At 47.5% G+C, this 16,591-nt stretch overlaps 2 protein-coding genes and 1 long non-coding RNA gene across 4 annotated transcripts in view; 1 reads left to right on the top strand and 2 right to left on the bottom strand.

The window, feature by feature from the left end:
• Positions 1-871: 871 nt before the first annotated feature.
• On the bottom strand, positions 872-12,436 carry sf3b2 (splicing factor 3b, subunit 2). The gene is made up of 22 exons (XM_076972800.1): positions 12,214-12,436; positions 11,667-11,713; positions 11,512-11,571; positions 11,022-11,240; positions 10,272-10,334; positions 9,876-10,074; positions 8,376-8,476; positions 7,937-8,045; positions 7,735-7,823; positions 7,431-7,613; positions 7,113-7,235; positions 6,944-7,024; positions 6,562-6,789; positions 6,306-6,455; positions 6,115-6,204; positions 4,968-5,075; positions 4,607-4,714; positions 4,285-4,427; positions 4,022-4,123; positions 2,615-2,714; positions 1,869-2,072; positions 872-1,104 (listed from the first exon to the last, which is right to left on the bottom strand). The coding sequence occupies exons 1-22, from the start codon at positions 12,419-12,421 to the stop codon at positions 1,033-1,035; spliced, it is 2,787 nt and encodes a 928-aa protein (XP_076828915.1). The 5' UTR covers positions 12,422-12,436; the 3' UTR covers positions 872-1,032.
• Positions 12,437-13,655: 1,219 nt separating this feature from the next.
• Positions 13,656-16,591, top strand: part of capn1 (calpain 1) — a 16,793-nt gene continuing 13,857 nt past the window's right edge. For both annotated transcript variants that reach the window (XM_076972978.1, XM_076972980.1), the window contains exon 1: positions 13,656-13,812. The gene's annotated coding sequence lies outside the window, so the exon portion shown is untranslated. The remainder of the gene's footprint in view (positions 13,813-16,591) is intronic.
• LOC143475616 (uncharacterized) overlaps positions 16,049-16,591 on the bottom strand; it is a 1,626-nt gene continuing 1,083 nt past the window's right edge. The window contains exon 2 of the long non-coding RNA XR_013121064.1: positions 16,049-16,591. This exon is cut by the window's right edge and continues 365 nt beyond it. This is a non-coding gene — a long non-coding RNA (uncharacterized LOC143475616).

Here is a 16,591-nt window from a genome sequence, read left to right as displayed (position 1 = left end):
TCAACACCCTGTGTAAACTCAGCAGAGTGAGGGAGAGAGGGAGCAGGGTTTTCTCGTTCTGATGATCACCACACACGGAAACACCACCTGGCTAAGATGGAGGAGTGCAAGCACAGGCCAGAGGGCCCGACCCCGAGTGGGGCCACCACCTGCTGCGGAGGAGGGGGGGTAGAGAACACCTCCTCCACCCGGGCAGTACAGAACACCTCCTCCACCCCCCCTGTTGGGGCGTCTCTCTCAAAGGCACACATCACAGGGGCTGTGAAAAGACCGGGGGCTTTGCCATCGGCGTTTGTCTGGAGACGGGCCATGCTGTTTGCAGAGGAGACAACTACATCCAAGACAGGAAGGCTACACTCAACGAGGCAGTCACATTAGGGAACAGACCACAGATCATATTTGCAAAGTGACTCACTTCCTATCTACATTGTTTACTGCTGTAAAAATATAGTTCATTAAAAGACACCTGCACATGTGTTCATAAGAGAATGTGCATTTAAGTGTGTGTGGGCACTTGTGACCGAGTCAGACCCAGTGAAAGCAGATAAGTAGGTCAAACTGTCTCAGACGTCAGATGATTGGTACATTACCAGCGACCTCTCGCTCCCCCTGCTGGAATGACCACGTCGCTGCACCTTTAGGCTACAACCTGGTACCAGAACTACAATGTCCCACTAGGCCAAATCACCACAAGCCTGTAAGAAGGGGCTTTGCATTACATGTTACTGTGTACGGGAAAGGAAAAAACCCCAAAGCTATTTACAAACCAAAACTGCCATGGAGAAGCTCCGAGAAAGAAATTGCTCAAACAGAACTCCTTTTACAATACCCTGAAGATATACGCTTAAAAAAAAAAAAAAAAAGACATGAATAAAATGGCATGGGACTTATAGTTTATTTACAAAAGAGACTGAAAAATGAAAACGTCGCTTCTAAATCAGCACACACATTAGGCATCGTGTTTCTACGGAACTCGAATTAAAAAGAAATCCAGGAGGTGTGAATTCTGCTGGCCCGCCGCCCGCCTCCACGTTAGAACTTGAACTCTTTGTATTTCTTGGCGCCGGCCCGCGTGTCCTGGGGTTGTCCTTTCCTCTTCTTTTGCTGCCAGACACACACACACACACACACACACACACACACACACACAGAAAGCAAAGTGAGCCAGACCTGCCCGCCACTCAAACACGCCATGATGACTCAGACCAGCTCGGGGGGGAGTGGGAGGAGCCAGTCGCACTACAGGACGCTGACTGACACACGAGATTCCACAGAAGCAGGACTTTACAGACAGACCTCTGTCCAAAACGTCCTGTCCGTCTGGAAACATCCTGTTTGGGTACTTTAATACAATCTTTTAATATCCCTACGTACCTTACCCCACACACACACACACACACACAGTCTAATGTCTGCCTAGTACACAAGGTTCAGAGAGATACGAGGTATTTACGAGTGAGGCCGTTTATCTAAGTGAGGCGTTATAGCTGCGTGAGGACGAATAGCCAGGCCTTCCTCTTCATCACTGCGCGAGCTGTCTGCACTGGCAGCTTTGGCAAGGTTTGTAATTGGAGGAGCACAGAAGTCCCGGACACCTTCGCCCAATCACAATTAAGAAAGAACGACCGAGCTGTCGGTTCCAGTGACGGTGCGTTTTAATACTAATGTGCCCTGGCACTGGAGTAAAGGACATATCTGTTGGTGACACGCCTGATTAATGGCGTATCTATTTGGTGCTGCTGGTTGTTGGTATGAAGCAATGAAAGTTAAGCAGGACGAGGAGCTCCATACTCTCCACAAGTCCACGGGAGGTCTGGTGTGATTTAAACATCTACCGGCGTGCGCGTAAACACGGGGCGCCGCGTTACCTTTTGCTTGGCAGCGTGCTCGGCCACCATGTCGCTGAAGTCCTCCTTCTCCACCTGGGCCTGCTGCTCACGCACGTGCTCCTCGTACTTCTGTGTCATGGCCATGGGGTCCAGCTCCAGCTCTTCGGGGGCCAGGGCCACCTCCACGCCCTGGGAGTCGCCCGCCCCGCCCACAGCCCCGCCCACCTTACGGCCCGCGGCCGCCTGGGGGAAGAGGGACAGGGGGGAGGAACGGGGGACAGGAGAGACGGAGGGAGAGATGGAGAGAGGGAGCACATGAGAAAGAAGTGTGTGTCACACAAACACAGTTAAAAATAAGCCTGTCAGTATGTGCGCCGTGATGCGCTGATAAGTCCCGTCGTTTAAAAACGCAAACAAGGCCCGTCTGGAGGACGGATCTACGTGTAATGGAGGATCACGGAGGCTCGCAGACAGACAAGAAGACTGTCAGGACTTGAGATACCAGCGCCTAACACACAGACAGGAGTCCTGCTCCTGGCCCCGCCCACTGTGCCCCGCCCACTCTCCTTTCTGTGTGTTGCTCACTGGACCCTATTGGCTTACCCACATTACCAGCAGTGTTTACTGGGTGATCTTAAACGCTCTTAAGTTCTCCACCCAAAGACCAGCTTCACATACTGCACCGGTTTGACGGAAACATGCTGAAATCCATCTTTCTACACCCCCCCCCCCCCCCCCCACACACACACACACACACACAAGCAGTCACACAAATGGACGCTCACCGCCGACATGTCGTAGATGTGTGTGGAGGCCATCATGGCCGCCCCCACTGGTCCTGTTGGTCTCACGGGCAACACCGTGAACAGCTGTGGAGTCTCGTTCCTGTTCGCAGAAAAGCCCACGAGGCAGTGAACACACACTCAATACACCGACACAAACACACACACACCGACGGAAACACACACACACCGACGGAAACACACACACACCGACGGAAACACACACACACCGACGGAAACACACACACACCGACGGAAACACACACACACCGACGGAAACACACACACACCGACGGAAACACACACACACCGACGGAAACACACACACACCGACGGAAACACACACACACCGACGGAAACACACACACACCGACGGAAACACACACACACCGACGGAAACACACACACCCCGACGGAAACACACACACACCCCGACGGAAACACACACACACACCGACGGAAACACACACACACACCGACGGAAACACACACACACACCGACGGAAACACACACACACACACACCGACGGAAACACACACACACACACACCGACGGAAACACACACACACACACACCGACGGAAACACACACACACACCGACGGAAACACACACACACACACACACCGACGGAAACACACACACACACACACCGACGGAAACACACACACACACACACCGACGGAAACACACACACTCAATACACCGACGGAAACACACACACACACACACACACTCAATACACCGACGGAAACACACACACACACACACACTCAATACACCGACGGAAACACACACACACACACTCAATACACCGACGGAAACACACACACACACACTCAATACACCGACGGAAACACACACACACACACTCAATACACCGACGGAAACACACACACACACACTCAATACACCGACGGAAACACACACACACACACTCAATACACCGACGGAAACACACACACACACACACACACTCAATACACCGACGGAAACACACACACACACACACACTCAATACACCGACGGAAACACACACACACACACACTCAATACACCGACGGAAACACACACACTCAATACACCGACAGAAACACACACACTCAATACACCGACAGAAACACACACACTCAATACACCGACAGAAACACACACACTCAATACACCGACAGAAACACACACACTCAATACACCGACAGAAACACACACACTCAATACACCAACAGAAACACACAGTCAATACACCAACAGCAGCTGAAATATTCACACGCACATGCACACTCAAATTCTCCACATTCTTGAAAACATTCTTGTTTTGATTTCACCACACCTGCCCAACTTTGCGCTTCGCTGCTGTTCCCACACACACACACACACACACACACACACACACACACACACACACTCTCACCCATCCATGGCCTCTTCAATCTTCTTCTTCCTGAGTTCAATTAGCTCAGGGGTCTCCATACCCGCAGGAACAGAGGAGAACCCACCAGGAGTGATTAAACCACTGAGGGGGGAGAGAGAGAGAGAGAGAGAGAGAGAGAGAGAGAGAGAGAGAGATATTTGCACACTCATCTTTCTTCTGAAGTGTAGGATAATAAATAATGTGTTGGGCGGTGCTGAGAACAGAATTGACTCCTCTTCCGGCAGTGTGGAAGGAAGCCATACCTGTCAGCAGGAGTGAAGAAGCCGGTTTCATCCGGTTTGTCCTCGTCACTCTCCTCCTCCTCGTCTTCCTCCGAGGACTCTTCATCAGACGCCTCCAGTTCACCCCATGGCGTGCGGTCAACCTCTTCCTCTTCTGCTTTGGCCTGTTCACACACACACACACACACACACACACACACACACACACACACACACACACACACACACACACACACACACACACACACACACTATGGTTTAATATCAAGCTTCAGCTTGGTACATCACAACAGCCTAGTGCACTACGCGCGCACACACACACACACACACACACACACAGTACCTGGAAGTCCACAGCGTTGGTTCCGAACACGTCCCCATAGAGAGGTTTCCCGGTCTCGTCCACGGGGGGCTTCCCCCAACCTCCAGCATGGTACCCAAACGAGCAGTTCTGGAAAGATGAGACCACGTCACGCACAGAGGGAAGGACAGAGACTCACTACAGCGTCAAATAAACTTGGGTTGCATCATGCATTCTTAAAAAGTATAAAAGTTTATTCACTAAACTTCACTGCTCATTCCCTTAGGACTTTACCACAGATCAACAGAGCCTCCTCCAGCAGGTTGGAGGACTTCCTGCAAGGTTACGGAGTTAGAAACTGACAGCTGAAGGTTGTTGTGGCAGTGCCAGGCGCTCCACTAACCTCAGGGATGGGGGCGTTAAGCCCAGGGATCTTCAGGTTGGGGTAGGAGGGTGGGGGGCCGTATCTCTGCATGGCAATAAGCCAGGGAGGTGGAACCTTATGGGAGTTCTGCGAGGGGAGAGAGAGGGGGGTAGATGGAGGGAGATAGAGGGAGATAGAGAGGGGTAGATGGAGGGAGAGAGAGGGAGATAGAGAGGGGTAGATGGAGGGAGAGAGAGGGAGATAGAGAGGGGTAGATGGAGGGAGAGAGAGGGAGATAGAGAGGGGTAGATGGAGGGAGATAGAGAGGGGTAGATGGAGGGAGAGAGAGGGAGATAGAGAGGGGTAGATGGAGGGAGATAGAGGGAGATAGAGAGGGGTAGATGGAGGGAGAGAGGGAGATAGAGAGGGGTAGATGGAGGGAGAGAGAGGGAGATAGAGAGGGGTAGATGGAGGGAGAGAGAGGGAGATAGAGAGGGGTAGATGGAGGGAGAGAGAGGGAGATAGAGAGGGGTAGATGGAGGGAGAGAGAGGGAGATAGAGAGGGGTAGATGGAGGGAGAGAGAGGGAGATAGAGAGGGGTAGATGGAGGGAGAGAGAGGGAGATAGAGAGGGGTAGATGGAGGGAGAGAGAGGGAGATAGAGAGGGGTAGATGGAGGGAGATAGAGGGAGATAGAGAGGGGTAGATGGAGGGAGAGAGGGAGATAGAGAGGGGTAGATGGAGGGAGAGAGAGGGAGATAGAGAGGGGTAGATGGAGGGAGAGAGAGGGAGATAGAGAGGGGTAGATGGAGGGAGAGAGAGGGAGATAGAGAGGGGTAGATGGAGGGAGAGAGAGGGAGATAGAGAGGGGTAGATGGAGGGAGAGATAGAGAGAAGTGTTGCAGTACTCCACAGTATAGTTATCAAAACTCTTCAGTCTAGGTTGTGTCCATCAGGGAGAAATATACCTATGGAGCAAAGTGTTGCTAAAAATAATAAAATGAAAACCACAAAACACAACACACACCACCATCTGCTGGACAAACGTCTGTATGACAAAAATGCACAAAAGCCTGCTGGTTTAAAATGGGATTTGGCACGATCCAAAATGAGTAAACATGGAGGAAATTAAAGCCCAAAGTGAAGCAGGATGCGAGGAAGAGGAGGGAGTGTGATGAAGGACTCACCGGGCCGGTTGGCATGCCCAGGGCGATCCTCAGCTCATCAGACAGATCTCCGGGCTTCTTCTCCTTCAGGCGCGTCTCAAACTCTTTCCCCTGTGGAGCGCAGACAGAGCGTTTGGTGAACCACCCACTTCGGTGCAACTGGCTTCACATCTATGTGGCCAGCAGGTCAAGGAGCAGGCGTGAACTCTGACCTCGTAGTACAGGTCTCCGTGAATGGTGAGCTTGGGCTTGATCTGCCACTTGAAGAAGGCGTCGTGGAGCTTCTGGTAGTCGATGTCGATCTTGCCCATCTTTGGCCGAACCTTCTCGCGCATTTTGGTCTTCATGGTTTTGGCGTCCTCCTACAAGAGAGGGACGGAGGGGCTCAGTCTTGGACCCCCTGCTGACCAACAGAAACACCTTGCTGCTACCTGGAAGACCTTCACGAAGAGCAGGCGGGACCTTCACCTTCTCCTGTAGGGCCTCCCTCATCTCCTGGATGCCGGTGCGCTTGATGAACTCGGGCAGCTCGAAGGGCGGCTTCTCGATTCCCCTCTTGCCCTGCAGGTACTTGCGCTTGAAGCACCAGTGACGTGGCACGGGCACCGTGTTCCTCGTGGCCTTCAGGTGCACCAGCAGCTTGGGCTCCTGCGCCGTCACGTCGTGCATCTCCACCACGTCCGGCCGTGCCACCAGCTGTGGGGGGGTCAAGGGTCAAAAGGGCTCAGAGTGAGCACAGTCAAGACGGCTACTGCTTTGGAGCTACGAGAATGTCCTCCTGATATGGGAGCAAAGAGCAGGCGCCCCTGGAGGCGTGAACATGTAGGCGAGTGTTTAAGCGTGCTGGGACCTGTTTGAGCTCGGCTACGGTCAGCCGGTTCATTCTCCTCAGCTTCTTCTTGGACAGCTTGGGTGTGTCTTTCTTGGTTTCCTGTGGGAACAGGAAGAGAAGGGGTCAGTGCACATTGGCACACAGCACACAAGTACAAGTGCTGGGCGGGTCCAGATATGCTGGTTACCTCGTCACTGTCATCACTGTCCTTTTTCTCTTCCAAAAACCCTTTCTTCTTCAGTGATGTCACTTCCTGCTTTTCCGCTTTCTCTGGCTCCTTTTCCTTCTCCTTCTTCACATCATCCGTCAGCTAGGACAAACCCACAAGGAATACATTACCCATAATGCAAAGATGTTTTGGTAAAAGACAACAGATATTTACTTGCATAGTGCTACATGAGACTACAAACTGAAATATGGTTTATACCAAAAAACTTGATTAAGCTCCAAGCCCTTATGATATTTGGTCTTTTACACATTTCCATAAAGCCGTAAGCCACCTCACCTTGAAGGCTTCAAAGATCCTCTTAAAGAATATGAAGTTGGGGTCATAAATCTCGGGCTCCTCTGTGACGTACTCGATCTCAACATCCTTCTCTTTCTCCGCCATCTTTTTTTCCTCCTCTGGATCTTTCTCTTGACCCTTCTTCTTCTTCTTCTTCTTCCTGTTTCTGCGTCTTTTGCTTTTCTGCAGGTCATGTTAGATGAGAAATGGGGTTGGGGTTTACGCAGAGGAAACAGACCACTCTATGTAAAGAGCTATGCTCAAGTAAATATACTGTGAAGGAGAGATTTGGTAAAACACCAACATCTTTTTTAGACATGCTGCCTTCATCTTCCTCATCAGAGTACAAACGAGAGTTCAGGTCCATATCTAGGGCGTCATCATCTTCCTCATCTAAAGACACAAAACACACAATGTAAACATTTTACGGTACCCTGGCCCCTTAGATATCGGTCATCTTGCCAAACTCAACGCAATCTTGGGGTGTTGCAGGTGCTCATTCTAACCTGTAGGGGCAGTAATGAGCTGCTCCTGCCTGATCTCCTTCAGCTGCAGAATCTTCTCCAGCGCCTGGGGGATCTTGGGCCCAATGCCCACCTCCTCACTCGGCCACATCTGACCACACAGCAGGCAGACGCAGAGTCAACACCAAGTGATTAACTCACATCCAACAGATAAACTCAATAACATACCGCATAACTGTATGAAAAACATTAACTCATACTTCCCATAATGAATAACAGTGACAGAACCTGTAGCTCAGCATTAAAGAGGAATGAGTTTGACAGCCAGCAACCAACAGTAGGGCTGTTTATTTGTTTGGTTTGTTTGTTTTTGTAAAGGTAAATAAATAACATTTGAAAGTTAGCAGTGATATATATTTTTTGGGTAATGGTACAGATGAGCTGGTGGTGTATGGGACAACCTCTCCCCAACAAGTCTTACCTCTCTAGCGTCCTCTCCAGGGGGGGGCGGGACTCTCTGCCTCTGACTCGCCTGTGGCATCATGGAAACGCCCGGAGGGGGTGGGCCACTCGTTGTCAAGGCTACAGGACAGAAGTGAAATGCTGAGATGCAGTAGATGAAGAGAGTCTGTTCCTTAGACAAAGGCTATAAATACTCCGTCTTCACAGAAGCACTAAATATACAGCTAAGAGTAGTCTAAGAGAAGGAAACACTTGAGGGAGAAGGTAAACAAATCACTGATAAACTAAAGAGGAAGTACAACCTTTGACCTTAGACTATTGTGAGTTCACATGGGATTGGCAGGGACAGTGAAACAGAGGACTGACAATAACTGCAGAACTATTTTAGCCCACACACTCGTGTCTGAAAGGTGGAGGTTGGGCGTAGGAGACGTGGGAACATGGTAAATACCCTCTGGAACAGGGCTCGGCAACCTGAGACATGGAGTACCAACTTCAACATGTCTAGTCAATGAGTGTGCCACTATCAACAAATAAAATTAGAGGGGGGGTGTGTGTGTGGTTGCATGTTGCGTACTGACAGTCACGCTGTCTACATTCTGATTAACAACAGGGCTGCCCTCACTTTAGCCTAAATTCCAGCACTTTTCAAACCTGGAACACAAAGCAACATTAAAATTCATCAGGTAAATGTTCCTTCCCCTGTTATTGAGGGGTGTTTCTTTATACTACCACACATAGCTATGGACAGCACTGCAAAGAACGTGACGCGTAAAGTATAAACGCCTCCACCGTTCGTGCAGGTTCGCGCGAGGTGTGCGGAGTCACGCTACAGTCACTCGCGAAAATATTATCCATAATAAACAATCCAGCCTTGATGAAACTCATGGGTTACTTCACACGCAGCGCCGTGTAGCCGTTAGGGTTATTTAAACATGGATCTCTGGCGGGAGCTGAGCGCAGAGCGTTGAAGAGTGATTTCTCTGTCTGAGATTTTTTATTATTATTTTTTACTGATGCTGGTCCAGCGTGTCGCGTGCCAGTGATTATGCCTCGACGTGCCAACGGTGGCACACATGCCATAGGTTGCCGACCCCTGCTCTGGAAAGTGGTAAAGGGGTAAATAAAATACACACTAGAGCAGTGTTTTTCAAACTTATTTCCTGGTGACCCACATTTTGTCCATGACTTTTTTCACGCGACGTTTCACGTGACGGGGGTGGGGGGGTGGCGAGTTTAAGTATTATATCGCGATCGATCGCCAAGTATTTACGCCTCCGCCATTCGCACAGTCGCGCGCTACGGTCACTCGCGAAAGTATAATCCATTAATATAATAATTTATTAAATATATTAACATTTATTTTTTAGCGACCCTTTTTTTGGCTCGCGACCCATAGTTTGAAAAACCTGCACTAGAGGATAAGAAGGTCTGGAGGGGCAGGAAACATGTTCATCACTGGGCAGTGTGTGGTTAATGGCCTCTATACTAACTGTGTAACAGTGAAAGAGGCACTAACTTCTTAGTGGAGGAATGGGTGGCAGCAGGTTGGGTCCAGCCAGGGGACCAGGGAGAGAGACAGCGAGAGGGCCGGGTAGAGACACAGAGAGGGGGCCAGGGAGGGGCCCGGGTCCAGGTTCTGGGCCCCTGGTGCCAGGTGGCACCTGCTGCATCTTGGCCATCTCCTGCTGTCTCTCGTGCTCCAGCAGCTGTGCAGCCTGGAGGTGGAGAAGAGCGAAGGATTCAGCGAGATGAAGGAACACGGCGAGACCTGCCACGTCATCACTGACTGAACTGGCAGCACAGCAGAGAGCAGAGCGCACGTGTCCAGACTGAGCTGAGCCCTCTCTGTGATCCCCCCCTCACACACACACACACACACACACACACACACACACACACACACACACCTTACCCTCTTCTGCTGCTCTAGAAGCTCCTGTTCCTTCAGTTGCTCCTCCATCCCCCTGGAGTCACCCTGATGAACACACACACACACACACACGTATAGGAGACCACATTATTAACACAAGTCACCCTGATGAACACACACACACGTATAGGAGACCACATTATTAACACAACTCGTGTCCAGAAAAGTGCAGTTTGAGTCAGAGCTATCAAGTTCCTGACCGGTTATTTGTCCTGTTCTATGGCCTCATGAGATCAGTGAATCACTTGGTAACCTCATGAGGTTACAGGATATATCCAGAAATACTGAAGTTGATTTCAATGCCTCTATGTGTTTGTTTTGCATTCTAATGACTTCAGTTTGCATCAACTCATCGAGTTTTTTTGTGTTTTGTGCCTAAAATTGCAATTAACACTTTAAGGGTCTTAATTTTTCCAAAATCGATTGATCAACTTTTAACACTAAGCCCCCACGGACACCCTGGGTTAATAGTCACTCTATATCCTCATGAGAGGGAGAGGGACCAGTTACCCTTTCAAAGTTATTCAAATGAAGCCTTTATAAATATTGTTAACAGTCTGCTCTCCTTTTTGTTGGACCTTTCACACCATTTTCCCTCATCTGTGGTCATTTCATTTTATTGCTGTGGTGCATGTAAAACAAGCCGTCACAATACATGCTCTTCATAAATGAAGTGATTGCTATTCTCGCTCATCCAAGTCCGTTCCCCACACCATCCCGTCCTGGTTATACCTGACTCGGCCGCTCGTCCTGCTGCATCATCATGGCCCTCTGCTGGGCCATCTTCAGCGGGTCATCCGGACCCATCCCGGGAGGGACGCCGGGGGGTTCCATGCCCATGTGCATGCCGGGCGGAGGGGGACCTCCCATCATGCCCATAGCCTGAAGCATGCCCATGCCAGGGGGCAGAGGCATGGCGGGCATCGGGGGCATGGGAGGCAGTCCTGGCATCTGAGAGGGGATCAAGAAGTGAGATGTCAGTTTAAACACACACAGAAGAAAAGTAGAGTCGTGCTTTTTACTTTATGCTTTCATTTCTAATAGTTGTGCAGAATACAAATGCAGTGATTTAGTTGTAAATTAGAAATTAAGCAACTTTATCATAAGACCAAATACACAAATACTACAAAACTAGGATTTGCACTGTTAATCCTGGAGCTAATTCACTAAATGACCTCTTGTTGCGTACACTGGGCTTTGATAAAAGATTTACAAGACTCACCGTGGTCATAGCCTTGTCATCCACACCTGGCATGCTGGGTTTACTCAAGATCATTCCAGTCTGGGAGAGGGAGAAGTCACAAAGCCCAATTCAGATCTCGAGTGCAGATAGATAGGCGGGTGTTCATGTTTAGAATTTTAAATATACATTTTTACCTGCATCATATACGTTTTCAGCCGGTCCATTAACTCTTCTCTCGGGCCTGAAAAATATATAGAAAAAGTTCATAACCGAAATCAGCATCACCTACAAACGTGTTGATAACACAATAGCTAAGCTACCTGGCTAGTTTCAGGAATAGGAGTCCTTGTGTTTCAACCAAGGGATACGAAACGTTTTAACGTCGTTTGTATTTTGACCAATGTTTACATTTGCGCCACAAACAAACAAACAAACACTCTGATCAACTAGAGACCCGACGGCCATCCACGCAGTTAACACGCGAACCCATACAGCACAAACACGGCGCGGACACCCACAACTTCATTCATTCGGACCCAGCGCGTCTATCTAACCCCAGATACACTAGTAAATCAATCGTTATGAGTTTAATTATACCGTTTTTAACGTTTTAACGCAGGACAAACGCGACTGTGTGCGGCGCAAACCGCGACCAGTCGCCGCTCGAGGCCTCGGCTAGCAGCTAACGGCTTCACGCGAGCCAACGGGCTAAAATGTGTCTCTTTTGCCACTCTTCCTCACCCATAACGGGAGCCCCGATCTCGGAGAGTTTCGCCTGCAGCTCCGGAACGCTCCATGTGTTCAGAGCCGCCACCGCGGCACCCAGATCCGGGTTGGACTCGGCTCCCGGGGGTCCGTCGACGGCCATTTTCTCTCTCGGCGGAACGGCGGTCTGCGGGCCACAACGGACACGAGCACTGTGGCGCGGGGGGTTGTGGGAATCGCGCATGCGCGCGAGTGGCCTTAGTTCCTGCGAAGATCTTCACGTCATGTACACAAACAGTAACGTGAACAACATCAGTTGGATATCAGCGCATGTGTGTCGCGATAGTTATTTGACAACTATTTGATTCATGAAAGCGCGCTGCTCGGTTCATTTGCAGTTTCGTGTTTTGGTATTCCAAGCTATATTTTCATTAAATAATTTATATTTTTATATAAATTTTAAAAAGTTATAAAAGTTTAAACGCGTGCGGAGTCGCGCGCTACGGTCACTCGCGAAAGTTTAATCCAGTCTTAATGATCCAACGAAGGTAATTTAAAAACCAGGACATTTACTCACTTAAAAAAAACCCGGGAAATACGGACGTTTGTTCACATTATCGTACTAGGAATATATTTATCAGCTAAGTTATTATTGACCTGCGCGTTAGCACCAACATGTTTTGCGTTGAGGTGGTAACGAAAGGTGGAAGTGCTAAGTGGAAGTGATAAGCAAACTCCTTCCTACATAAAGTGCAAATAACACTATTTTTGTTTGTACTTCCATCTGGAAGTTTCTTATATTTAAATTTCCCATCCACCAGCGTAGCCTCTTCATATATACACACACACATACACACATATATATACATACAGACACACACACACACACACACATATATATATATATATATATATATACATACACACACACACACACATATATATACATACAGACACACATATATATACATACACACACACACACATATATATATATACATACAGACACACACACACACACATATATATACATACAGACACACACACACACATATATACATACACACACACATATATATACATACACACACACACACACATATATATATATACACACACATATATATATATATATACACACGCACACGCACGCCTTGGAGGAGTCTATGCACAGACACTGACGATGTCACACCGTAGGATGGCAGCATTTTACATGTTTACATGTAACCCATCAAAATTAGAAAACATTTTTAAAAATCTGTCCCAATTAGATGTTGGATGAGACCAGATTGCGTTAGAAATAAATACCTCGTGTAAATCTAGCAGAAAAGGGGAAATGTCATGTCAAAAATAAAGCAAAACGAAAAGATTTTTAAAGGCTATTCAAACATTTAGGTTGACCTGAATTCAGGCACTTAACGCAAAACGTGTGCAGGACTATAAAACTGGGCTGAACACGCAGAGTGCGCATGCGCGTCGGGTCCCTCCACATCTACCGGGGCGGTTCTGGCTCGTATTATTTTGATGGGAGGGAGTGTGTGAAAAGCAGCACAGTACCGACACCAGATGGGACATTAAAATAGGAGACAGCTTTATACGAACCTTTAGTACAACAAAGTGCACAGCGACAAACACGTAAGTAGTTCATTCGTTTCCTCCACTATTGGCCCTAAAAGGTTTTAAGCAGACAGCCAAGCTCGTAGTTTTCAGAAGGCGTGGAGCTGATTAAAGTTCTGACTAAAGTTCTGAACTCCGCAGAGGTAACGGGCTTGTTCCCTTTCCCCTTGTTTGTTTTCCCCTCTATTTCTTTTATGTGTGAAAGGCCAACTAACTTTCACAACGTATATTCTTGAGTCAGAACATGTTTTTGTCACTTCTTCGGTTATAAACCACTTTCAGCAGTTCTGTAGTGATGGACATATGTGCAAGTTATGCTGTTTTATAGACATTTAAATATGTTTTATGGTAAGAGGTTTGCCCGTGTCGGCTCGCTCCGAGTTTATATGTGAGGAAGTGCAGAAAACATTGAGCCCATGTAGACGTGACATTAGGCGTTATAACGACCCTTATCTGTGTTTTACACGCTCCACTGCGCAAGATATCAAACACTGTCACAAAGTCATTTAATGGCTGAAAATAGGACCCGGTGGCAGTTTTAGCAGCTGGGACACATTAGTTGTATCGTCTAAGTTAGTTTTTTATTGGGAATTTTAGGCCTAGCAGCGATGTAGTCTAATAAAAACGAAAGTAAATTCACCTTAATTCTACACCACGTAGGTTTTACTTTATATTTAATTTCTTTTTTTCAGTTGCTGGGGCTTGAATGAGGCACAGTGCTTTAGCAACACTTACTTGTACCGCGTTGAAAAAGACGGTGACAAGTTTGTAAATCTTAGACTGCATTCAGAAACGGATGGGCTTTAGTCCCCTGCATGTGGATGTCCAGAGTATATGGAAGAAAAATAGTTCCATCGGATTTTGAATTCGTATTTGAAGCATTGAATTTGTTTGCCCTTGAATTTGAAGCTCTGAATTTGTTTTGCATTGAAATTATGCATCTGAATTTTGTTGCCTTTGAATTTAATGCTTATTAAAATACAATGAAAAAAAATTCGAGCGTTAAAAAATTCAAAAGATTTTTTTTCAAGTTGCTCGAATTCGATTGGTCAAATTTGGCTCACAAAATACGCGTGCAAAATTTCGCGTGCTAAAATACGAGTTCAAAGATATTCAGAGTAAACATCCGGGACACAAAGGATGAGCAATCGATTCAAGACTCCAATCGAACCAAATCCAACCAATCACGCTCCACTGGTCACGGCGCTGTTTGAAGCCACAGGCGGAGAGAGAAAGTGAGTTATGTCGGCGCACGGGATCGGCTCCTCTTCGGTGAGTGTATTTACTCCTTTATTTGTCTATTGTGGTGTTTTTAAGATTCAGTAAGATACAGTAAACGACGTGTTGCACATCAGAGGTTTGCGCTGGACTGATCTTTTTTTAACTCGCTCTGAACTCGCTATGTAGTCAACGTAGCTGCGTATGTGTGTGTCCGTCAGTCCACACTGTGCTTTATGATATTATATTTATCATAAAATCATTACATTCGTTTATTACTTCCTTACCAGTCGAGTAGTTTACAGCTGTTTTCAACTGTCTCCGTGGGGTAATGGTTAGTGACGAGAGCTTCGGACAAAACGGGCCTGACGAGCGATTTGTTTTTTTTAATTATTATTATATGTATAAAATCTTTCTCTCTGAGTTTACTTTTGGATAAGGAATTTATTTTTTCATTTTCTTTTCTGTTTATTACTCTAAACAGGTAGTTGGACGTGTCACAAGACAGATCAAGCAGTTAATGCCCGATTCACACTACACGATTTTAGGCTGGTTTTTCAGTCGCCGACTGATCGGCGACAGAAACTGTGGTCGGAGGCAAATCGGCGATCACTCGTGTGAACTGCTGAAAGACGCTCGGCGAGCCGTCGCCGACTCGTCGCAGACGACCGGCAGATATCTAGCATGTTTAATATCTAGCAGTCGGCGACTGAGAGTCGGCAGCAGCGTCTAGCTACAGCCAATGGGAACGCGGAGAGAGAACCGCGGCACCGCTGAAGATATCTCTGAAGAATGTAAAAAACTTTCAAGAATGCTTTCAAAACAGTAACCCAGTAAACACACAAACTCCTCACCTTTCTTACAACTTTACTACAACACTGTGTTTAAGTTATTGTGACAGCACTGGAGAAATAGTGCGATTGATTATATCTATGTTCACTGCAACGGAGAGATGAAATAATTCTGGCAACTTGGGACTATGGAGTGTTTAAACGGTAAAAAAAAAATAATAACGAAAATGTGGAGTACATGTACATTGTTTTTTTCTTCTATGTGGTGTTGCTGGTTCTGGCGAGAGTTTCGTTTTCGTGTTCTCGTGTTTTTGGACGGCAGCCAGATGAGTCGGCGATTCCCCAGTTCCCCAGTCGTGTAATTCGTGAGCCCGCGTCGCCGATCAGTCATGTAGTGTGAAAGCCACAACAACTGACAGACTCGCGATTACAGCACGACCAGTCGTGTAGTGCGAACGGCACAAAAACCTGGCGACTGAAAAGTCGTGTAGTGTGAACCGGGCATTAGACGAGGGATTAAAGAATCCCCAATGTGGACAGTGCTCACTCGACGACCTGACAGTGGCCTTGCTTTTTCCAAAAGAGGCAGAAGGGAATTTGACTAACTCATTTTTGAAAACTTCAACTCTTAATAAAATGAAAGTGAGTCAAGCATGAGTTTTAATTAGTTTTATTTTCTGTGGTGTATAATTTTTACCTTTATGTCAAACATCAGAATAACAAAATTGGGCAATCAAACAACTTTTGATTGTATCCATTTACTGCAATGTCTCCTACTCTGTAAATAA

The sequence above is a fragment of the Brachyhypopomus gauderio genome, chromosome 14 (genome assembly GCF_052324685.1).
Source record: "Brachyhypopomus gauderio isolate BG-103 chromosome 14, BGAUD_0.2, whole genome shotgun sequence".
NCBI lineage: Eukaryota > Metazoa > Chordata > Actinopteri > Gymnotiformes > Hypopomidae > Brachyhypopomus > Brachyhypopomus gauderio.
The sequence above is the reverse complement of the archived record's forward strand: the minus strand, read 5'-3'. Positions and strand labels throughout refer to the sequence as shown.